A 20,395-nucleotide genomic window follows, 5' to 3' on the forward strand; every position below is an offset into this window, starting at 1 on the left:
ATATCGAACAAGATATATTCATTTTTGCGATACCTAAACATGGAGAATTTTCAATTTTAAGCCTCCGCGAGACGGGTGTTACGCCGATGGCATTAAAATAAAATACGGGCGGTGTCGTCCGTCGACACGTAAGCGCCATCCATCACCGTTCCGTGTGCAACCCCCTTTACAGTCCGGTGTAAACGTGCGACAAAAAGTCGTGGAATTTGAGAAACCTTTTTAAAATTTAGGGTAACATCGATCAAGGAATGACAACAAATGTATTTGAAAGTGGAATATCGAATTGCGTTGATGTGCCATCAATTTTTAAAATTCGAAGACGCTGTCAAATTTCGTGATGCATTTTTTAAAATGAAAATGTGACTCTTTTAAAATAATAAACCAGAAACTCATGGCTTTAGATCGAAAACCCAAAGTTTCAAACTAGACTTCAAAAGAATTCACTTGAAATCGGAATCGAGAAAACCCTATCTGTCCATTCTAATATTCACAAAGTCGTCTGTCTGCCCGCCGCTATGCATCGGCGTCTCTCCACCATTGATGGGAGAGCGAATTTTTGAAAAATGTAAAAAGGTCACTCCAGTCGTCACGTACAACACATTTATTTTACCTTCGGCTTCTTCAGAACTGCTTTAGCGGTGCGGACGTTATAAATGGATTTTGGTTATTTTTCAATATTTCTGCTGGAATGTTTGAAATATGGTGCAAAAATTTGCGGATTGGCAGGTGGTCGTATCTGCTGTTGTGTGGGGAAATAATGAAATTGAATCTGATTTGGATGTCATTGAATGGTCTAGTACTTGTGCGACAATTTTTAATAGTAACTGCTGCGGACTTTCCAGATAATTTATTCCGGAAAAATCTTCTAATAAACGAGTAAATAAACGAATAAAAAAGGGGAGGCCTATGCCCAGCAGTGGGAGGATAAAGGCTGTGGATGATGATGATGATGATGAAACATTTTGCAGACCATGCAATAAATCGGTAATAACTCGTAACCTAGCTAAAGATGCGTGCAATTTCGTTTGTAAATCAACTCTTATGTGCAATTTTTAATCCGTTGACCATTGTGCCCTATATTTTGTCTTTATTCAATAAGAAAAGAGAGATTGCCTCCATTTATATATTATCAGTTTTCTTCCCGAAAAATAAATAAATAAAATTAAAAAAACTTATTTCAATTCTTCATTTTCATGATAAGGGACTTAGTAGTCCCTTTCGGAAACTGACCATAAACTTTCCTCGACTGAAATTCAGTTACGTAACTTAATTCATTCACCCAAAATTCTTGATAAATGTGTCATGAATGACTAATAAGGTTGTATCTCTTTTTGTTATAGGACATCAACAGCAAAATGCAGTGGTGGATCCCCACACCGAGAGCGGCGGCGTCGAGACGAGGACGGGACGACCCTGTCCGGGTTCAGCGCGGCCTTGCACCGAGCACCACCGCCGCCGCCGCCCGCGCTGCTGCGGCGACTCGGAGTCAAGGAACCTACTGGAGTTGGGAAGGTAAGTTCGAAGAATTAAAATTATAGATGAAAAATAAGGAAATGATAGTTACTGAACCCTGAGAAGTAGGAAGTAGAGTAAAACTAATTGTTTGTTGACGTGCGATCGACTCGCGACCCCGCCAGCTGGTTACGGTTAGGAACTCTGGTTAGGTTCGAAATTTTTAAGGTGATCCCGAGAAATACGCGTGCGTAAATAAATCACTGTGATTCCCCCGCAAGAAACTGAGTATTATAATAATAGAAAAAAACTACATCAATCGCTACTGTATTCACACAACGCCATCTAACCTCAATTTAAACAAAGCTTGCAGGTACCATAGTACCTAGCGGTCCAGTACCATAGTACCACACAACAAATTATCGTCTTCATCAGTTCTCTAACATTTGTCCTGGGTAGGAATCCTTTGGCGCATCTGACCATGCGACAAATTCTAATGACAAATTCTTCAAATTAAAGCACAGAAACTCCACTAAAAGACGGTAAAACGAAGAACACCTTTAAAAGTAAATAAAACTGCGAAAGTTTACAGCAACTCATCAGGCAGCCACTTAAAACGAGATTTGCGATAGCGACGCAACGGTACTGAGAGTCACGGACCAATGATTTAAGAGGGCTTTAATAAGCAGCACTTTAATTGGTTGCCCTAATGAGACAGCTGATGATCTTGCTAATGAGCCGCTTAACGATGCGCCGGCTAAATGGTATCGCTTTGTTCGAATCCCGGAATACGGTCGAGTGCAGTTGCGTGCGAATTTACGCCTTCATACAAAGATGGAAGGAAAAGATGTTTCAGAAATGTTATTATTATACGAGATTAATTAATGAATGAAGTTGTTTTTTGTTAATTTACTAAATTAATCGTTTCTGGCAAGGTAGATATTTATTTTGTATATAATTACTCAAGCGAAGTTTATAATCATGTAGGTCAAATTGTGTAAACGGAACTAAACCGTGGAATGGCACTATAATGCATTTTCTACTTCTCGCGCTATAAATTTATAATGGGTCAAACTTAATTATGATCGTTCATGAAAATTTACAAAATATTTCACTGACAGTCATGTTTATCGTATATTAATGGTGATACATATTCAACAAAATGATTAACATGCCGACAACCTGTCGATAATTTGCTTTACGAACATTACTGATAGGTACCAGTATAATATTTTGCGAAAAGTCAACGTTAATTCTGGTATACTTATGGATAGAACGTCTGTATTTGTGAGTTGATAAATAATAGACGTTTGCATAGTTCAAGCTTATATTTTCAATTCCCCCATTCCAAATCTGGCGCGTCGCTCCTCACTTAACCACAGACAACACAAATATTTATAATCATATGTAACACCTCCACCCTTAATTATTACAGATAAACTTACTTACTAAATTATATTAAACACATATCAATAATAATCTTAACAATCTTATAATATATTTTCTTACTTCAATCATCATCAAACCCATATCTCTTAACCGGTTTGCGTGTACGATTACTAGTTCGTATATCCCGAGTAATAGGAACCCTAGGACTACCCGTCTCCTGCACCTTGGGCATATTTAAAGGTACACTTGACGTTGACAAGGGTTCACTTGTAACCAAATCACTTCCGTCTGTTTGCGTGCGGGATGTTTCCTCGACCAATGCTTTCGTCAAGCTGGTTCCGTTTGTCCGGTCCGGTTCTGTGTTCGGCGCTCGATTATTGTCCGAAGGAAACACGAGAGAAGAGCGAGAGCTCTTAACAGGCTGAACTGGTTGAAAGTTCCTAAAGTTTGCATCTACTAGCCTAGCTGTCCTATTTATCACTCTTGGTTTTAGTTGGTCAATGTGTCTATGCACCTCAGTGCCGTGGATAGATTTAACATTATAATCTGTACTACCTGTTTTCTCTATAACAGTCCCTGCAGACCACTTGTTTGAGCTACGGTATTCTCTGAACCATACAAGGTCCCCCGGATTAAACTGTCTTGTGACGCCACTCGATGTAGCTTCTACTGTCTCTTGGCGAGCTCTAATAAGTGCCTTCTGGTCTGGTTTCAAACAATCTAACCGCATGCGCAAGTTGCGCCCTAATAACATCTTGGCGGGGCTTTCCCCGGTTGTATAGTGTGGTGTGTTTCTGTACGCCAGCAGAAAACGACACAATGTGGAGTGTACGTCGGATTTCGATTTAATCGCCTTTTTAATGCTCTTTTTACAAATTTTAACAGCGTTTTCCGCTGCCCCATTAGAAGCTGGGTGATAAGGTGCCGAAAATATATGTTCTATACCATTATTATTTAAGAATTGCTGAAATTCTCCACTGAAAAACGGAGGGCCATTATCACTAACCAATTGTTTAGGTAACCCAAATCTCGCCCACATCTCTCGTAATTCTTTTATTACCGCTTGCGATGTGGTGCTCAGCATTCTAATAGCTTCAATCCACTTTGAATGTGCATCGACTACCACTAGATAAGTAAGACCGGCTACCGGTCCTAAGAAGTCTACGTGTATCCTGGTCCACGGTCGATCTGGCCACGGCCAGGCGCGGGGCGCATGCGCAGGTGGTGCGTCCGCCACTTCAGCGCACACGGTGCAGCTGCAACATGCTGCCTCTAGTGCCTCGTCTATTCCCGGCCACCATACGTAACTTCGCGCTAACGATTTAGTTTTGACTATGCCCATGTGACTCTCATGAAGCTCAGCGATCACTTTATTCCTACACGTACTAGGAATTACTAGCCTATGTCCCCACATTACACACCCTAGCTCAATATATAATTCCTTTCTACGGTTAAAATATGGTTTTAATTCCTTCATTTCGACCTCGACCGGCCAGCCATCGTTTATATATCTGGCTACTCTGCTCAATACACTATCCGAAACGGTTTCTTTTTTTAACGTTTGATAATCTAATAACAATGCTTCCGCGGCAAAGTGTAAATACGTTTGTTCAGGTGTGTCTAATTCTTCACTAATAACCCCTTCTTTATGAGTGCTAATTAACCTAGACAAAATATCTGCCGTGTTTTTATCTGATCGAATGTACTCTATATTAAAATCGTAAGCTGATAGTTTAATGGCCCACCGCTGTAAACGACTCGCCGCCGTGTTCGGTATTCCTGCATGGGGCCCAAAAATTGTGACCAGCGGTTTATGATCTGTACGTAGTGTAAACTTTCTGCCATAAAGATACTGATGAAACTTGTCTACCGCGAAAATTATAGCCAAGGCTTCTTTATGTATCTGGCTGTAGTGTAACTCCGCGGCAGTGAGCGCCCGCGATGCGTACGCCACAACCCGCTCGCTGCCGTCAGACGCGCGCTGTGCCAGTACGGCCCCCAGCCCGCGTGCGCTCGCGTCGCATGTTACTATGCTCTCCAGCGATATGTCAAAGTGTGTCAATACTTCAGTACTACATAGAAGTTGTTTAATTTTATTGAACACATATCTATGTGTTTTAGTCCATTGCCAATGTTTACCTTTCTTAAGTAATTCGTAAAGTGGTGTAATATGAGTACTCAAATTCTTAATGAATTTTCCATAGAAATTAACCATACCGAGAAAAGACTTCAACTCTGAGACGTTAGTTGGGTCGGGCATAGATAGGATCGGTTTTATTTTATTTGCATCTACCCGTACGCCATGTTTATCAATTATGAATCCTAAATATTTTACTTGGCCTACCATAAACTCACACTTTTCTTTTTTTATTTTCCACCCATTCCTCTCTAAAATACTAAAAACCTGTTCAACTCTTTCTAAATGAGATTCTAATGACTTATTCTTTATTAAAATATCATCATAGAATATGACTACGTCCTGCACGTTTTTAAAGAGATTCATCATGAACTTTTGAAAAATGCCCGGACTGGAAGAGAGACCATAAACGAGGCGATTGTATTTAAAAAGTCCTCTGTGTGTATTAATTACTGTGTAGTTCCGAGAAGTTTCATCCAAAATTAATTGATTGTAAGCCTGTGACAAATCTAGCTTAGTAAAATAATGATTGCCACTCAAATTACTAAATAAGTCCTCTACCTTCGGGACCGGGTACCTGTCAACCAGTAAAGCCTTGTTAAGTGTCACCTTATAATCCGCGCATAAGCGTATTCCACCGTCTCCCTTCCTCGCTATAACTAGCGGTGTGGCCCAGTCGGACCGTTCAACGGGCTCGATGACGCCGGCGCGCAGCATCGCGTCTAACTCAGCATTGACCCGCGCCAGCAATGCATAAGGCACGGGGCGCGCTCGACAAAATACTGGCTCGGTCCCATCCCGCACGCATAACTTGACTTCTTCACCGGTATATTTGCCCAACGTGCCATCGAATAGGTTGTCATGTCTGGAAATGATATCGTTAAACATTTTATTTTTACATAATTTAATGTGGTTACATCTAGTAAATTTTGGTATCTCAATATTCAATTCCGATAACCATTGTCTACCTAGTAAATTAGTAGTACCCTTATCGATCACATAGAGATCTAGTTTCTTCATATTTTTCATATATTGCACATCAGTCTCTAAATACCCTATTGGTTGAATGACAGAGCCATCATAAAATTTTACTTTCATTTTACATGGTTTCAAAGGTAATTCTTTAAAATGCTCCTTATACGTAGACTTGCTTATACAGGATAACGCAGAGCCTGTATCAATCTCCATCGATAAGGTTTTATTATTAATTAGAAGCTTTATACACACCGGTTTATAGTTGGTTAGTGACATTTGATACATCGGTTCCTCGTTTGTACCCTCAACGTCTTGCTCCGAGCCGGAGTTGTCATCCATCGCTGGCTCGCTCAGCCAGTACGCCGCGTCGGTAACGTCGTTGCTGCGTGCGGTGCGAGCGTTGCTGCGCCCCCCGCGCGCCATGTTGCCGCTCCGCCATACACCCGCTCCGTAGGCGCTCGACCCGATCACGCGTCCTCTACGTGACCTTCCTCGCGCGCCATTATTCCCGCGGTTTGAAATCGTAGATTTTATGCGACGATCAAATTCTTTTTTCCTACAAACTCTTCGTAAATGGCCAGGTTGTCCACAATAACTACATTCGAACTCCTTGTACCTACAGTTATGTGCCCCATGACCGTTGACCCCGCAGGCTGAGCATTTATTGAGTTCCAACTTGTGTATTCTCTCGCTTAGTTCCCGGCTGGTAGTTTGTTCCTGCGTTCCCTCTACGGCCCCGGCGTCCCGCTCAGCTGCCTCCAGAGTATTGGCTAATACTAGCGCTTTTTGATAATCTATGTTATCTTCCGCGAATAACCTCTGACGTATATATTCGCTACGTAACCCGCACACAAACTGATCCCTCAAATTTTCTTCTAAATTGATCTTGAATTCACAATAACGTGACATCTTTTTCAAATCTGCCACGTAATCAGCTATCGTTTCTCCCGCTGATTGGCGTCTTTGTCGGAACCTATACCTCTCCGCGAGAATTGATGGTTTCGGCTGTAGATGTGCTTGCAGTAATTCCACCGCTTCTTTATATTTCAGGGTTGATGGTTTTCTCGGGCTCGCCAAAGTAGACAGTAACTCATAAGCCGGTTCGCCGATAAGAGCTATTAATGTTGGTAACTTCAAATCTTCCGCTATTTTGTTAGCAACAAAATACATTTCGAGACGATCGACGTACGCCGACCAATTCCCATTTTTTATGTCAAAATCTCGAACTTTCCCAACAGACATTTTTAATCACCCCCAAAGCACTATACCACAATAATTTAAGACTTTATTCTGCACCGAATATCGTTCCGTTATCCTCGTCGCCACTGATAAATAATAGACGTTTGCATAGTTCAAGCTTATATTTTCAATTCCCCCATTCCAAATCTGGCGCGTCGCTCCTCACTTAACCACAGACAACACAAATATTTATAATCATATGTAACATGAGTCTCTGATAAAAAGGTCGTTAACCGAGCCCTTAGATAAGGGAAACTCGATTTATGTCACATTAATGCGTGTCTTAATAGCGTATACAGCCATCGTATTAGGAACGGGAGTTAACCTGCGCAGAACCGGTAACGGACTTAGCGACCACCATACAATATTTATTGTGCTCATAATATTATGTAAATATAAAGTATTCCATGTTACAAGGCAGCATCTTATAAATAATGTTTAAATAATAATGGTTGAAGACTTCCTTTTTGTATGTACACGTGAAATAATTGACGTAATGTGAGTTATTTTCAACGAAATCGGTAGCCATTACGTAAACCATTTTGTATTTAATAGTATTTTACAGTTCGGAACGTCAATATAACTAATCCAATTATTAGGCTCGCAAATGAAATAACGCACACTTACTGCCGTTAATGTTTTATGCAAAACATGGTTTAAATCGGCTTCGCCGAATTGTAAACTAGAGGACACATTTATGGAACTGTTGTTTGTTATGAAACTATTTAATTCGATAACGAAATGTCACATAAACAATTGGAAACCCTAACAACTATAATCTATCACTTTCAATGACCTGTACAAAATACTAGACAAACGGCCATTTGTTCTCCTTATCTAGTTAACCGTTCAATACGCGCGGCTTGGTCTAAAAGACCAATGGTCGATTGGAACGCGAAACGTGCTCGACGGACAGACCGCTAATGTCATAAGACAGCCGGCTAACGAGGCGCACTGCGGGAATCGCAACTGGAATCCCAGGCGTATGCCAGACTCTGTACGTAGACTACGTAGGTATTTCACAGGAATATACGAGGGATCATCTGTCTGAGGAAACTTTAACTTGCATCCGAGTTTAAATCAAAGCAGACAGTTTGCGGTCCTCGATTTTATAAATTTTTAATCAAGTGCGAAGCTATTATTGGACTGTTCCTGTATCTAAATCCAGTAACTTATCGATTTTATTCATCAAGTAACTTGTTCTTCAGTTCAGTTCCTTATCTCTAATCAAGGTAATGTATTCGTCCTGCATTATCACGGTCGCCAACCCGTTATGGCTGCAGATAAAACGCACAAGTAACTACAAATTGTCTGCAGCTATCTTACAGCAGAATAATCTAGTACATTCACGTACAGGCGCTAATATTGCCGAGTAGTTGGGGGCAATACTTTCACGCCGGCTGCGGGGGTGTGTAACGTCGCGCCGGTTTATTTAGTTATTTACGCGCGCCGCCAATTACAGCGGCGGTAGCAGGGTTAATGTGATAAGTGACGCGCTAACAAGATGCAGGTGCAGGGATAGCACGTCAAAGGAGTTTAGCAATGGAAAAATAAAACTTTAGAAAATAATTTAATCGTCTGGAATTTTAGAATATTTTTTTTTTGTAGTTCCGGGTTTATTTAATTAGAAATAGACTTCACTTTTATGACATTTCCTTTTATATAGTCTTAAGAGTTGTTGCAACTGTTTTTAAATACCAGCTTAGGCTTTACTTATTTTAAAGACGATGTAAGGAAATACCTAAGTAATAAAGAAATTTTAGAGATGTGTTGGGCAAAAATCCTCCATCAGTTATAAAACTGTTAATAAACAAACTGCAAAGTGACGAGGCTGGAAGCATGTACAGAAATAACAAACCAGCAACCGAAAAAAATCCGAACAGAAAGCTGATAACAAAAACTGACAGCGTGTCAAAAAACTCACTAAAAGCATTGAAACAGGGAACGCGAACGTTCTAGTTTTATTTTAGCTGGTAGCAACTACTTCAGCGTATATCTAAAATCCATCGGTATTCTCCAACCTATTCCCAATGTTATTGCAAAGGCTAAGCAAATAGGTAAAGTTATCAATCCAAATCCCTACCGCAGCAATGACGAATTTGAGAACATAAAATCACAAACCCACTTTAGCACTGGTATCATTACACCACATTCCAAAGTTTCAGTATTCAAAACACTACAAAGACCTAAATGACCAGTAAGCACTAACTTTCGCGTAAAATATAATTAAGCCTCATTATTCTAAATATTCATGTATGCCAGCTATGTTGTTGCTAGTACAGAACATAAACATTGAAATACTGGTTGCAATAATCGTTTCGTGTAATGTACTGACTCATAAATACACGGATCTTTTAATAGATAACGATACTAAAACTTGTTCGTTTTCATGACCTAAAAACGTGGAAGAATAAGCTGATGAGTCTTATTTATGAGGATTATTAAGGGATAATTTTTGATCCCCGGAGAAATATTAGTTTTTACGGGATTTGAAACTAATATTGACTGAAATAGGACCAATTAACTAAGGCGACTGTATTGTACTGATCTGTAAAGTAATGTGTATTAGAAAATGGTATAATGATAAATTACTGAATTGCTAAAAGGAAAAGAAGGAATAAATAAAAAATATTCACATTGCATTAATCCAGTACAGTTAGAAGAAAAAGAAAATTCATCATTGTTCAGATTGTTGAGAAGCGAACAGCTGCCACCCGCTCCCGCTTCGCTTAAAAAAGGCATTATTGAGCTTGCGATGAACGGCTAGTGATGTGACACAATTGATGCAATATCGCAGCAACTAGCTCTCAACCTAATACGTTATTCATGCGAGAACGCAAGTACGTGACTCGAGCGATATCTCACAACAGGCATACCGCTTCAAATAAGCACAATTTCAAACGGATACCTCTACACAAGCATTGTACACGCGATTTCATTCAACACTGAAAAATTACGTAGGAATTCACAAAGTACAGTTACAAGTACACACTATTCCCCGAATTGTGCCGTACGACATAAAAAACAGTTCGTGTTGGTAGAAGTCGAGTGAAATTTGCAATTCAAGGAGCTACGTAAGCTGGATGGAGTGGAATGCGAGGGCCGGGACAAAAAGTGTCCGCGTCGCATCGCACGGGTTACGTACACGATAAGACGCGCCACTTTTGACATTTAGTGAGGCGGGTAACGCTATTGTTTTTGTGAGGAAAAGAAAATGGAGTTTTGTTAGTTCTTTTTGTGCTTCATTCAAATTGTGCTGGTTTCGCTTTTAGAATAAAGCCTATTTCGAACCACTGCCCTTTTTTAAAATTGATTTCATAACAACGCGCAACGCCTTAGTGAATCAAATAAAAAGTAAAATCTATTCACATAAAATTCAGAGCACCTAAATAAAATAACAATTACACAACAATAAAAGGTTTGTAAGTCAGAAAGTTTATGAAAAACAAACAAGTTATAGAAGCATTGTTATAACGACACATTGGCAGACAATCACCCAATTTCACCTTTCCGATTTCAAAAACATTTCTAAATTAGATTACCGTTTCGTAAACGTGGCAATAGACAAAAACAAACCACGTGTCTATGGTCCGGCATCATGTGTCAAAACAATCTCGCGCATTACTAGGCCGTAATAATATTGCTTGGTCCCAACGGGCCCGGCATGCTCTAAACACCTTCACTCTTACACTAGATGTGGTATTTTGTTGAGGCTTTTGGATAATCTGAATTATTTTTATGGATAAATATTAATAGAAGTTTAAATATGAAGTTTAGTTTCTGCCAAAAACTGTAAGAAATCAATTTTTTTTTTTTTTTTTAAAGTTCTGAACCCAAAGTAAGTTGCTAAAGCACTTGTGTTATGGAATTCAGATACAACGAAGGTACCACAAACACCCAGACCCGAGACAATGTAGAAATGTGATTTTTTACATTGACTCGACCGGGGATCGAACCCGGGACCTCAGAGCTAGCGACACCTTGAAACCGGTGCGTACGCCACTCGACCACGGAGGTCGTCATAATCAAATAAGCAACGTTACTTAGAAAAGCAATGTAGGTTTATGACGAAAGTAATATTTGTCCATTAATATGATCGTCAATCAACTTTGTACCCCATATCTAGTTAGCACTACAATGTATAGAATAAATTTTAATATTCTCAAAAATTCTACATATGTACAATTAAAATAAATACAAAAAAAAAAGTTAGCATAAGGCAGTTATTGGCAACCCATCAGAAAATGCTCTACTTCAGCTCTCATAGCGTTTCTAGCATATGATTGTTTCAATGTAGAGTACTTTTCCCCCACTACTTGTTCGTCTGTCAATTTGTGCCAACCAATGAGCTCGGCGGCTACTGCCCGCGGGATTAAACTCCTTATTGATTATTGGACCCTTTTTTATACGTACGTCCTCAAGTGATAGAAGGTCAGCATGTTTAACTTGCCTTCGAGGGCTTTACATCATAACTTATGGTAGTATATAGATATGTCATTACACCTACAATGGTTGAAATAAGTAGTTCCCAATTTGGTAATGCAGAAATGAATTATAGATAGGCAGTTGCTCCTTGTAAAACACTGGTACTTAGCTGCTACCGGTTAGACTGGTAGCCGACTCCGATGATGATTCTTCACTGTTTTGTATTCTAGAATAACATAGGGTAGAGTCATAGTTTCAGAGCAACGCTTACCAAATTGTCGGTCTCAAATAATTTCTTTATACTGATAACTATTATGTGCATGCTCAAAAAACTGATTCAGAAAGAAATAATATAAATTAGGATAATATGATTCTCGCTTCACCTACAACTTGCCCCACAGGCGAAGTAGTCCCGCAAACTATAGATGATTTATACTGCAAAAGGTCCACGTTATTGGTACGGACTACAGACCCAGTGCCACCTCCTTTGATGTGCGCGTGATGAGACCCAAACATATCAATTTGGGATTTGTTGCCGACCTATAACGGGTTTCATTTGAAATGAAAATGTAGAGCAAATAGTTTGTGGGGTGAAATTTGATTACCTGGGATGAAATTGTATCCCGGTTTTAAAGTTTCATGTATTGTGATCGGATATGAGAATGGAATACGGAATTGGACTATTTCAAATGTTTGATATAGTTTTATAATTATTAATGTTAAACTATTTGATGTTTTCCTATTGTTTGACCGGGCTAGTGTCATAACGACCTACTCTTGGTAGAGTCGAACTTGAGTAAAATCTTTCGGAAATAAACAACGGGAAGAATTTATTTTTCATCTAAATGAAAAATAGAGTTGTACTAAAATACTTCAGGTAAAATTTATGTGAAGATTTTCCGTTGAGAAAGATCTTATTTTATATTGTTCACAGTTCATAACCTACACAACGCTGTGTATAAGTAACAAAATCTCATACATCACTATACATACAATACGTACAGCAATAAAAACACTACGGGTCGCGTCTCTTCTAATATAGCAGAAAATATTCGAGCTGTCTTATTTGGCGTATGAAAATTCCGAGACTGAATCCGTCGACCCGAAGGGATAGTGATGAAACAAATGCAAGGAAAGCAAGAATTTCTCCCATATTTTATAGTAATATACTGACATGTTTTGCAAGGCTTGGGTCTTTACTATACCACGTGTTGCATATTTAACATCTATACGTACAAAAATGTAGAGTTTCAGAGATAAAGCAGATTTCCTGAATGTTATAAAAACATACTTTAATTAAATTGATATTTGTTTGTGATTTTTGTCGCATTACCAAATTACGGCCATCTTACCCGTGTATTTCGTCATTCATAACAGGTTTCAATCGTTATAAATAAATATCGATAGAAACCGCATAACAGTTGACAAGCAACCCTACGCCAAAACATCGGCAATCGACACCCAATATAAAATAAGTACAACCGACCACATCACACAGATTAAATCTAATATTCACACGATTGTACAATCAGCACTATTACCGGCAGCAGCTTCCGAAGTACAAAGCATTGATAATCTGGTTAAAACTGGTAGCACGAGGGTTTAGGTAAGCCACGAATTTATCGAATTAGTGTGAAAATACGTGCGAAATGTATGGACGTGTCTGTCGATAACGAATACAGCTTGTGATAGCTGTGGTTTTCAAATATCCACGTGTTTTGCGGTGATCAGTGTCGGTATTGAAATTCATGTGGCTTGTACTTTTGTATTATTAAATTTCATTTTGTTCATTGGATTTAAAACCTACTTTGTGTTGTATTTATAAGTTTTTTTTAGGTTATAAATACAACAGGCCATTGTAGTAGGTCAGTGATATTAATATACACAATATTAATGATTACTTTAAACACGAACGATAGAAACCTATTTGCAGAGAAAACTCTCAGCATCAATCGGTGATCACGGATGGTATACGACGCACATGTTCAAAAACTCATAACCAATATGCAAATATGCATGTATTAAAACAAAATATTAGTCAAAAGAATCAAACCAACCGAAACGACAGCTGCCGAAATTGAAAAACCGCTATTAATCCTACAGCAAAACATGAATTTAAATAATATTAAGCTCATAGCCGCTAAATAAATAGTGAAGCGGTAACGCCACCAACACGACACCATGTGTTTCATGCATATGAACTGGAGTTAACTAACTTGCATTTTTATCCAATTACCCACGCCTTTGTTGGCAGTGTGCTGGCAAAATAAACCGGTACATAATTAGAGAAAGAGAATAATTTCATAACGCTGCAGTCCCTGTTTGCTGTTACAACTAATTATAGACTCATTAGTGATTGTGAAGTTTCAGTAAACACCGACAGCATGATAGTTTTATTATTCTTTGTTGTAACATGGAGTAGTATGAGGTTTGAAAAGAAAGTTTGCTTATAAGCGAGTTGGAGATTTTAAAATCTTTGAAATCCTGTTTTATGGAAACACGTGTATATTATAAATAGGAAAGTCGTGAATGTTTCTGATCTCTACACGCTCAAACGGCTCGATATCACTGAAATTAGGTATGGAGATAGGATAGGGGTACAGGAACAGGTATAACTTGAAAAAGTCTCATTGTTGTCGAACCTCTATTCACTGAATCGTTAGGCCACTCTGACATCACAATATCATCCATAGCTTGACTCTATCACAGACTCTACATAAATAAAAATGCAAACACCTTTTGATACCTTGTATAAAACCCTTCTTTAATCACACATCACCTACTTTTTAACATAATTACCATAAGCCCAACACGAGCTACCCAGTTATAGTATAAACTATCTAATAGAGTCCACTGGTAGTTGGGAGCGTTTTTATCAAATTATCGTGGAGCTGGCAGCTCGCCAACTGGGTGCACCCAGTCTATATAGGTGTATGCTATCGCTACCATTAAATGTGCGGTGTTGGTTTTATGTGAATATTAACGTTATGAATAACAAGTTTCTATTATGTTCCGACGCTTTTCGGTGAAGTACGAAGTGAATTTGGAAGTATTGTTGCATGTGTTTTTAAGGTTGGATTGTTTTAGATGTAGTTTTGAACGTACGCGTTTTAGGATGGAAATAACTCTTGGTACCTGAACGCTAGTCTTAATAGATTAATTCATTTTAAAAAGATCATGTTTTATAAAGATTTTTTTTTTCCTTACATAATAAAATATCTCGTAAAAAAATAGAAGAAGATGGACGAACTACTAAATGCAAAATCAATTTAAGTGTTAAAATAATTACATTTAAAAGCACAAGATGCTTTCTACGTGTTAAAACATAATTTGATTAACTGTCTACATCGCCGTCGTAGATTCCGATTAGAGCATAATCATATTTTATCGCTAGCATAGTTGAACACCCTGTAGCTAACGTTATATAGCCTGAAAGTCAAGGTAATAACTAACTTTGCCGGTACATATTATTACATTACAGGAAAAACATGCAAACATTTTACAAGTAGTAAGGAAATTAAAACCTCAATATTTCAATTGATACTTGCAAACTATCACTACCAAAGAGCGCAATTCGAAATAAAAATAGCTACCCAAAATTAAACCAAATATTCAGGTTATGTATTTATTAATCTGAAAAGAAAAAAATAATTACTCACACGAAAAGTAGTTTAAAAAAATCAATGTAACGATAATCAATAATATAAGAAAACAAAATACAAAGACACTTTTCTTCACAAGTGTACAAGAAGAGCGTACGTAATCAAAGCTTCAACACGATAATTATTTAGTTAGCGAGTGTACCGGCCGACTAACTAATGTCCGCCATTACACTGCTCGTACGGACTAACTCGGTGTAGGTACCGGGTCGTAGCGAGAGATGAGCGAGGCGGAGCTGTAATGTGTACGTCGATGTGTGTTGAGGGCGTTTAGATGTTGTAAAGAGCTTTTTATTGGGTAAATGGCTTTAATTTTTGTGATACAAGGACTAAATTAGGAAAGGAGGATTAAATTTGAGATTAATTAATGCGAGATTTGGTTTAAAAAAATACAGTTCAAAGTTTCAATAATAGTTTTAATAATACTAGGACTACTTACTGGTAAATTACAGCAATAATGGCAATAAAATCTAACGATTTAAGTGTTTTTTTAAATGAGGTAAGGTTTTCATGCGGTATCATTGTGAAACAGATTGTGGAGCTCCAACAGTTGAGCTGCACCTATTCGTGAAATGCGTGTCGCTTGAAGATCTTTGACTTTCTTCTCATAGCAGCCGGTTAAAAAGTGTCAACTCCAGCCAGCTTAGATAGACAGTTAAACAAGTAAAAGTGATAATAGTTATATTTTCAGAATAACCAATTTCATTTCATTACAAAACGGTGGTGTTTAGCTGGAACTCGCTCCGCTCACCGTAGCACCCAAGCTGCAGGACAAACAGTGCCCCGCGACCCCGCTTGGGGTAGTTTGTCACTCGTATTTCAACCCCGTCGTTGTTTTACGTCTGCATTCGCTTTGTTACGCTTTTTAACCTTCGATATTGTTCTATAGTAAACTTTTGTTTGGAACCCTGTTCCTAGTTGTCTACGAGATTTATATTCATCGTCTGATTTTTTTTCTTATCGAAATAAATTGCGTTTGTTTTCCTTTGCCTCCTAATTTCATATTAAAACTTATGTGTCAATTGTGTTTCGACATTGTTTTGTCTATTCTAAATTTCTTGGTCGACGTAATTAGCTAAGCGTTTTAGTAGCAAGCAGTGCAAGGTATTTATGTACTTTCATGCTATGCAGGAACCGCACAATGTGTTCTATCAAGAATACGTTTAGAATTAATGTTTACATACTCTGTGTGTAGGGTTGGTACTATAAATCTTATGTTAGAAATTATTGGATTATTAATTAACATTTGAGGGTGATTTTTCTTTTCACTTTCTGTTTCCCGCTTACTTTTACAACATTTATATAGTAGAACTTTTTTTGTTCACCATCAAACTTAAGAATTCTCCACTAAGAACTTATTTTTCACAATCAAACAACACCGAGATTAACTAAAATTGAAAGTAACATAATAAGGGATGACATTATTAACACCTTCACATATTGTACTACCAAATGCTCTTCGCTGTTTATTGATTCAAAAGCGCACAATATGCCTTTAGACTTTACACAGCCCTACACCGCAATGCGAATATTTGTACATTTCCCTTTGTAAAATATGTTATGTAGAATTAATTACGTGAGGTTCACCGGCGCAGAGCACCGCTAAACACCGAGTGACGTTATTGTTTTATGTTTAATTACTGTTTTGTACATCTAATTAGTGGATGTTCATTTTAGTTAAGCATGGTTAGATGGTTAATGATGGTTATAGATTTCTGAATAGGCTATTCCTATTCGAGCCTCTATGTGAATGCTTTGACACTTTTGTAAAAGGTAATGTAAAATCTAATCGCTGAAATATATGGGTATTACGTTTTCTTTTAAAAAGCCTCATGTCGTAGAAATCAATTTTACAAGTACACAGAACACTTTTACCAACAAGTTTCGTTATTCGTCCCATTTTCACACTTTTCACAATCATTCAATAAAAAAATAATAATGAACCTGTAAGTCTTATTAGACATGTAAGTCGAATTGAGGATTGGATTAACTTACCTAAGTGACATCCAATCGTAATTTTATGAAGGTTGATCTGAAATATAATTGATTAACAGAGTAGTATTCCCATTCGCTACTGTGTGGCATCGCGAATTTTTTCAGAGAATAAAAAAAAAAGTTTTTTAGTCTATGGCAACTCACAACTAAACGTCACTGATTTAGAGCTAACCATGATTTTGTGGGTCCCATTATGCCAGGGTTCAGCTATTGATGCTGGGGTTGGGGTGGGTGATTATATTTCAGATCAACCTTCATAAAATTACGATTGGATGTCACTTAGGTAAGTTAATCCAATCCTCAATTTTATTTCATGTTGATCTGAAATATAATTGATTAACAGAGTAGTTGTTCAGAGATTGAGGCATAATGGGTACATCTTATAAGCCTGGATATGATGAATAACGGTTAAGGCTTTATAATTATTAAGATATCTATTTATAGTGGCATATTATCCTAATATTAGTATCTATATTTGTTTTTATCCATATATTCTGTCATACACATTGATTATTGATCAACTATTAATTTCCATTTTTTATAAAATTAGTCTGTAGTAATTAACAAATTTTTCTAAATGCCAAATTTGTAAGCCAAAAGGGCAGAACATGTTGATGCATATATTGTCCTTATATTTTCACCACATTAAAAAATGTTTAATACATATATTCTGTCATACACATTGATTATTGATCAACTATTAATTTTCATTTTTTATAAAATTAGTCTGTAGTAATTAACAAATTTTTCTAAATGCCAAATTTGTAAGCCAAAAGGGCAGAACATGTTGATGCATATATTGTCCTTATATTTTCACCACATCAAAAAATGTTTAATACATATATTCTGTCATACACATTGATTATTGATCAACTATTAATTTTCATTTTTTATAAAATTAGTCTGTAGTAATTAACAAATTTTTCTAAATGCCAAATTTGTAAGCCAAAAGGGCAGAACATGTTGATGCATATATTGTCCTTATATTTTCACCACATCAAAAAATGTTTAATACATGTTTTAGGCAAATAAATACTTCTTTATCTTCGTTCTATTACTGAGATTAATGTAATATGAGTTTTTAAGTGGAACAATGAACAAATTTTATGTTATGTTACACATGTTTATGCAAATAAATATATCTTTATCAATTGTTCCACATATTGTGGAGACTGTGTCCACCAATTTCATGATTGACTATTAATTACCAATTTGTGCTCTTTTTGACATCAATGTAACTATGACTTTTTTTAAGTCATACAAATTTCCTGCACCTTGTGCAATTTGATACTTAACCATTAGCTTTTAACAATGTAACTATGGATTTTGAGTAAGACACATTTCCAATACATAGTGATATTGTGTACAGTTTGATAATTAATTATTCATTATTAACAATGTAACAATAAATTTTTAGTAACAAATTTTCTACACATTGTGTTAATTGTGTCAAACAATTTGATAATTATTTACAATGTAACTATGATTTTTTTAGTAATACAGATTTTCTTCATATTGTTTTAATTTTGCCATAAAATTAGATAATTAGTTACTAATTTTTGCTCTTTTTTAGCGCAGTAATAATAAGAGTATTTAAGGTACTGCAAGTATTTCTTATTTATAAGCTATTAATAAGAAATAACAAGATGATAATGAGATATTCCATTTACTGTCAGTTGCAGTTTGTAAGTCACTCAATTATGATTAAAATTAAATTAAAATTTTTGTCACTGCAGTTGTCGGTTCCTAAGACATGAGCTATAAGGCCTTGCAAAGGTAGTAGAACCTACAACCAAACCACCTTTTTCCCTGATTAAACTCAAGAGCATTCCTGCTGCTCTTGCAGATGTACTGCTGGAGTGTGGGATACAGCTGTCAGCAGGTATAAATTTGATACCTGATTAACTGTTTTGAAGGCCAAGGGTAAAACTTTTAATATGGTAAAGTTAACTTATTTCAGGTATTGGTTAAGGCTACAAGGATCTTTAAATCTTAGAAGTTAGCCATAATTTATGATCTTAAAAGTAAAAAGTACATTATGGTTCCTTTCCTTTTTTACTGAGAGTAAGGTTGGTTATCACAATTCTCATCTTATTAATTGTCAGGGTGTGACATGGGCTATGTTATTTAGTTTAATGTATGAGAGGGCGGCTAGTGCCCATTGAGCAGCTATCCAAGCTAGGAGTTAGAAGATGTTTGTGTCTTGGTTCAAATAAATAACTAAATAATTCTGTGTCTTCAGATACAGGTGTATTGTATGTATCATTAACATAATATATGTATGTTTGTGTCTATTGTCAACAGAGTTATTCCTGTGCCATATAATTATGTTCTAGCCTATTTTGTCATCATGTTGCTTGCAACCAGTTGTTGCAAGTTCTATTTAATAACCATCTATACTTTCTTAACCGATAAGCAATATGTTTATAATATTGTGTTTTGAGGCAGCTAGCAGATGAGTTAGCTGGTTCAATACAAAATATGGGTTCTGGCTTTCTGTAATACAGGCAAATCTCAATCTGAGTAAGCCTCTCAGAAATCCTTTGTTATCCATACCTAATTCCTCTCCCATCTTTAGAGTCAATGCTGATTTGTGGAAATTTAGGGTTTTGAAGCTAGCTCCATTCTCTAAACTTTCTATTAATGTTTCCTAATTAATAAGGGTGAAGATCAAAATAGGATCCCGGTTACTGCTTTGTTGACACAGATGGTAACATGATGGTTAATGAGCTATCTAACGTTGGCTTCTAACTGCTTCCCCTAAGAGATGCTTTTTGTCAGGGCACCTAGTCTGCTCAGTGTGTGTTGTCGGTTAAAAATCCCAAAGTTGGGTGAATAAGAACTTAGTGACTTTTTGCTTTGTCATTATTAATATTCTGAAACATTTAGTAAGGTAAACAAATGTTGGGAATGCTTAAAAAACATATTCATGTCCACTAAGTATTGATGCATATACATTTAGTGTTTAGTAGCATTAATGTTATTGGGTGCCTCACTTCTTAGAGATGTGTGTGTCACATTGTTTTTATTGCTATAGATAAACTTGTGGGGCCCAAAATCTATTGATAACGAAACAAGTATGGTTTTTTCGTTGACTTACATGTGGAACTGAGCACTATTTATC

At 37.0% G+C, this 20,395-nt stretch overlaps 2 protein-coding genes across 4 annotated transcripts in view; one reads left to right on the forward strand and one right to left on the reverse strand.

The window, feature by feature from the left end:
• LOC113497287 (kinesin-like protein CG14535) overlaps nt 1-20,395 on the forward strand; it is a 564,341-nt gene that overhangs the window by 500,851 nt on the left and 43,095 nt on the right. For all 3 annotated transcript variants that reach the window (XM_026876776.1, XM_026876778.1, XM_026876777.1), the window contains one exon: nt 1,341-1,512. In XM_026876776.1, the coding sequence (XP_026732577.1) occupies nt 1,341-1,512 (172 nt within the window). The remainder of the gene's footprint in view (nt 1-1,340; nt 1,513-20,395) is intronic.
• Nucleotides 5,751-7,322, reverse strand: LOC113497293. Its single transcript, XM_026876790.1, has 2 exons — nt 6,206-7,322; nt 5,751-5,843 (listed from the first exon to the last, which is right to left on the reverse strand). Exons 1-2 carry the CDS (start codon nt 7,193-7,195, stop codon nt 5,838-5,840), a joined length of 996 nt encoding a protein of 331 aa, XP_026732591.1. The 5' UTR covers nt 7,196-7,322; the 3' UTR covers nt 5,751-5,837.

The sequence above is a fragment of the Trichoplusia ni genome, chromosome 9 (genome assembly GCF_003590095.1).
Source record: "Trichoplusia ni isolate ovarian cell line Hi5 chromosome 9, tn1, whole genome shotgun sequence".
NCBI lineage: Eukaryota > Metazoa > Arthropoda > Insecta > Lepidoptera > Noctuidae > Trichoplusia > Trichoplusia ni.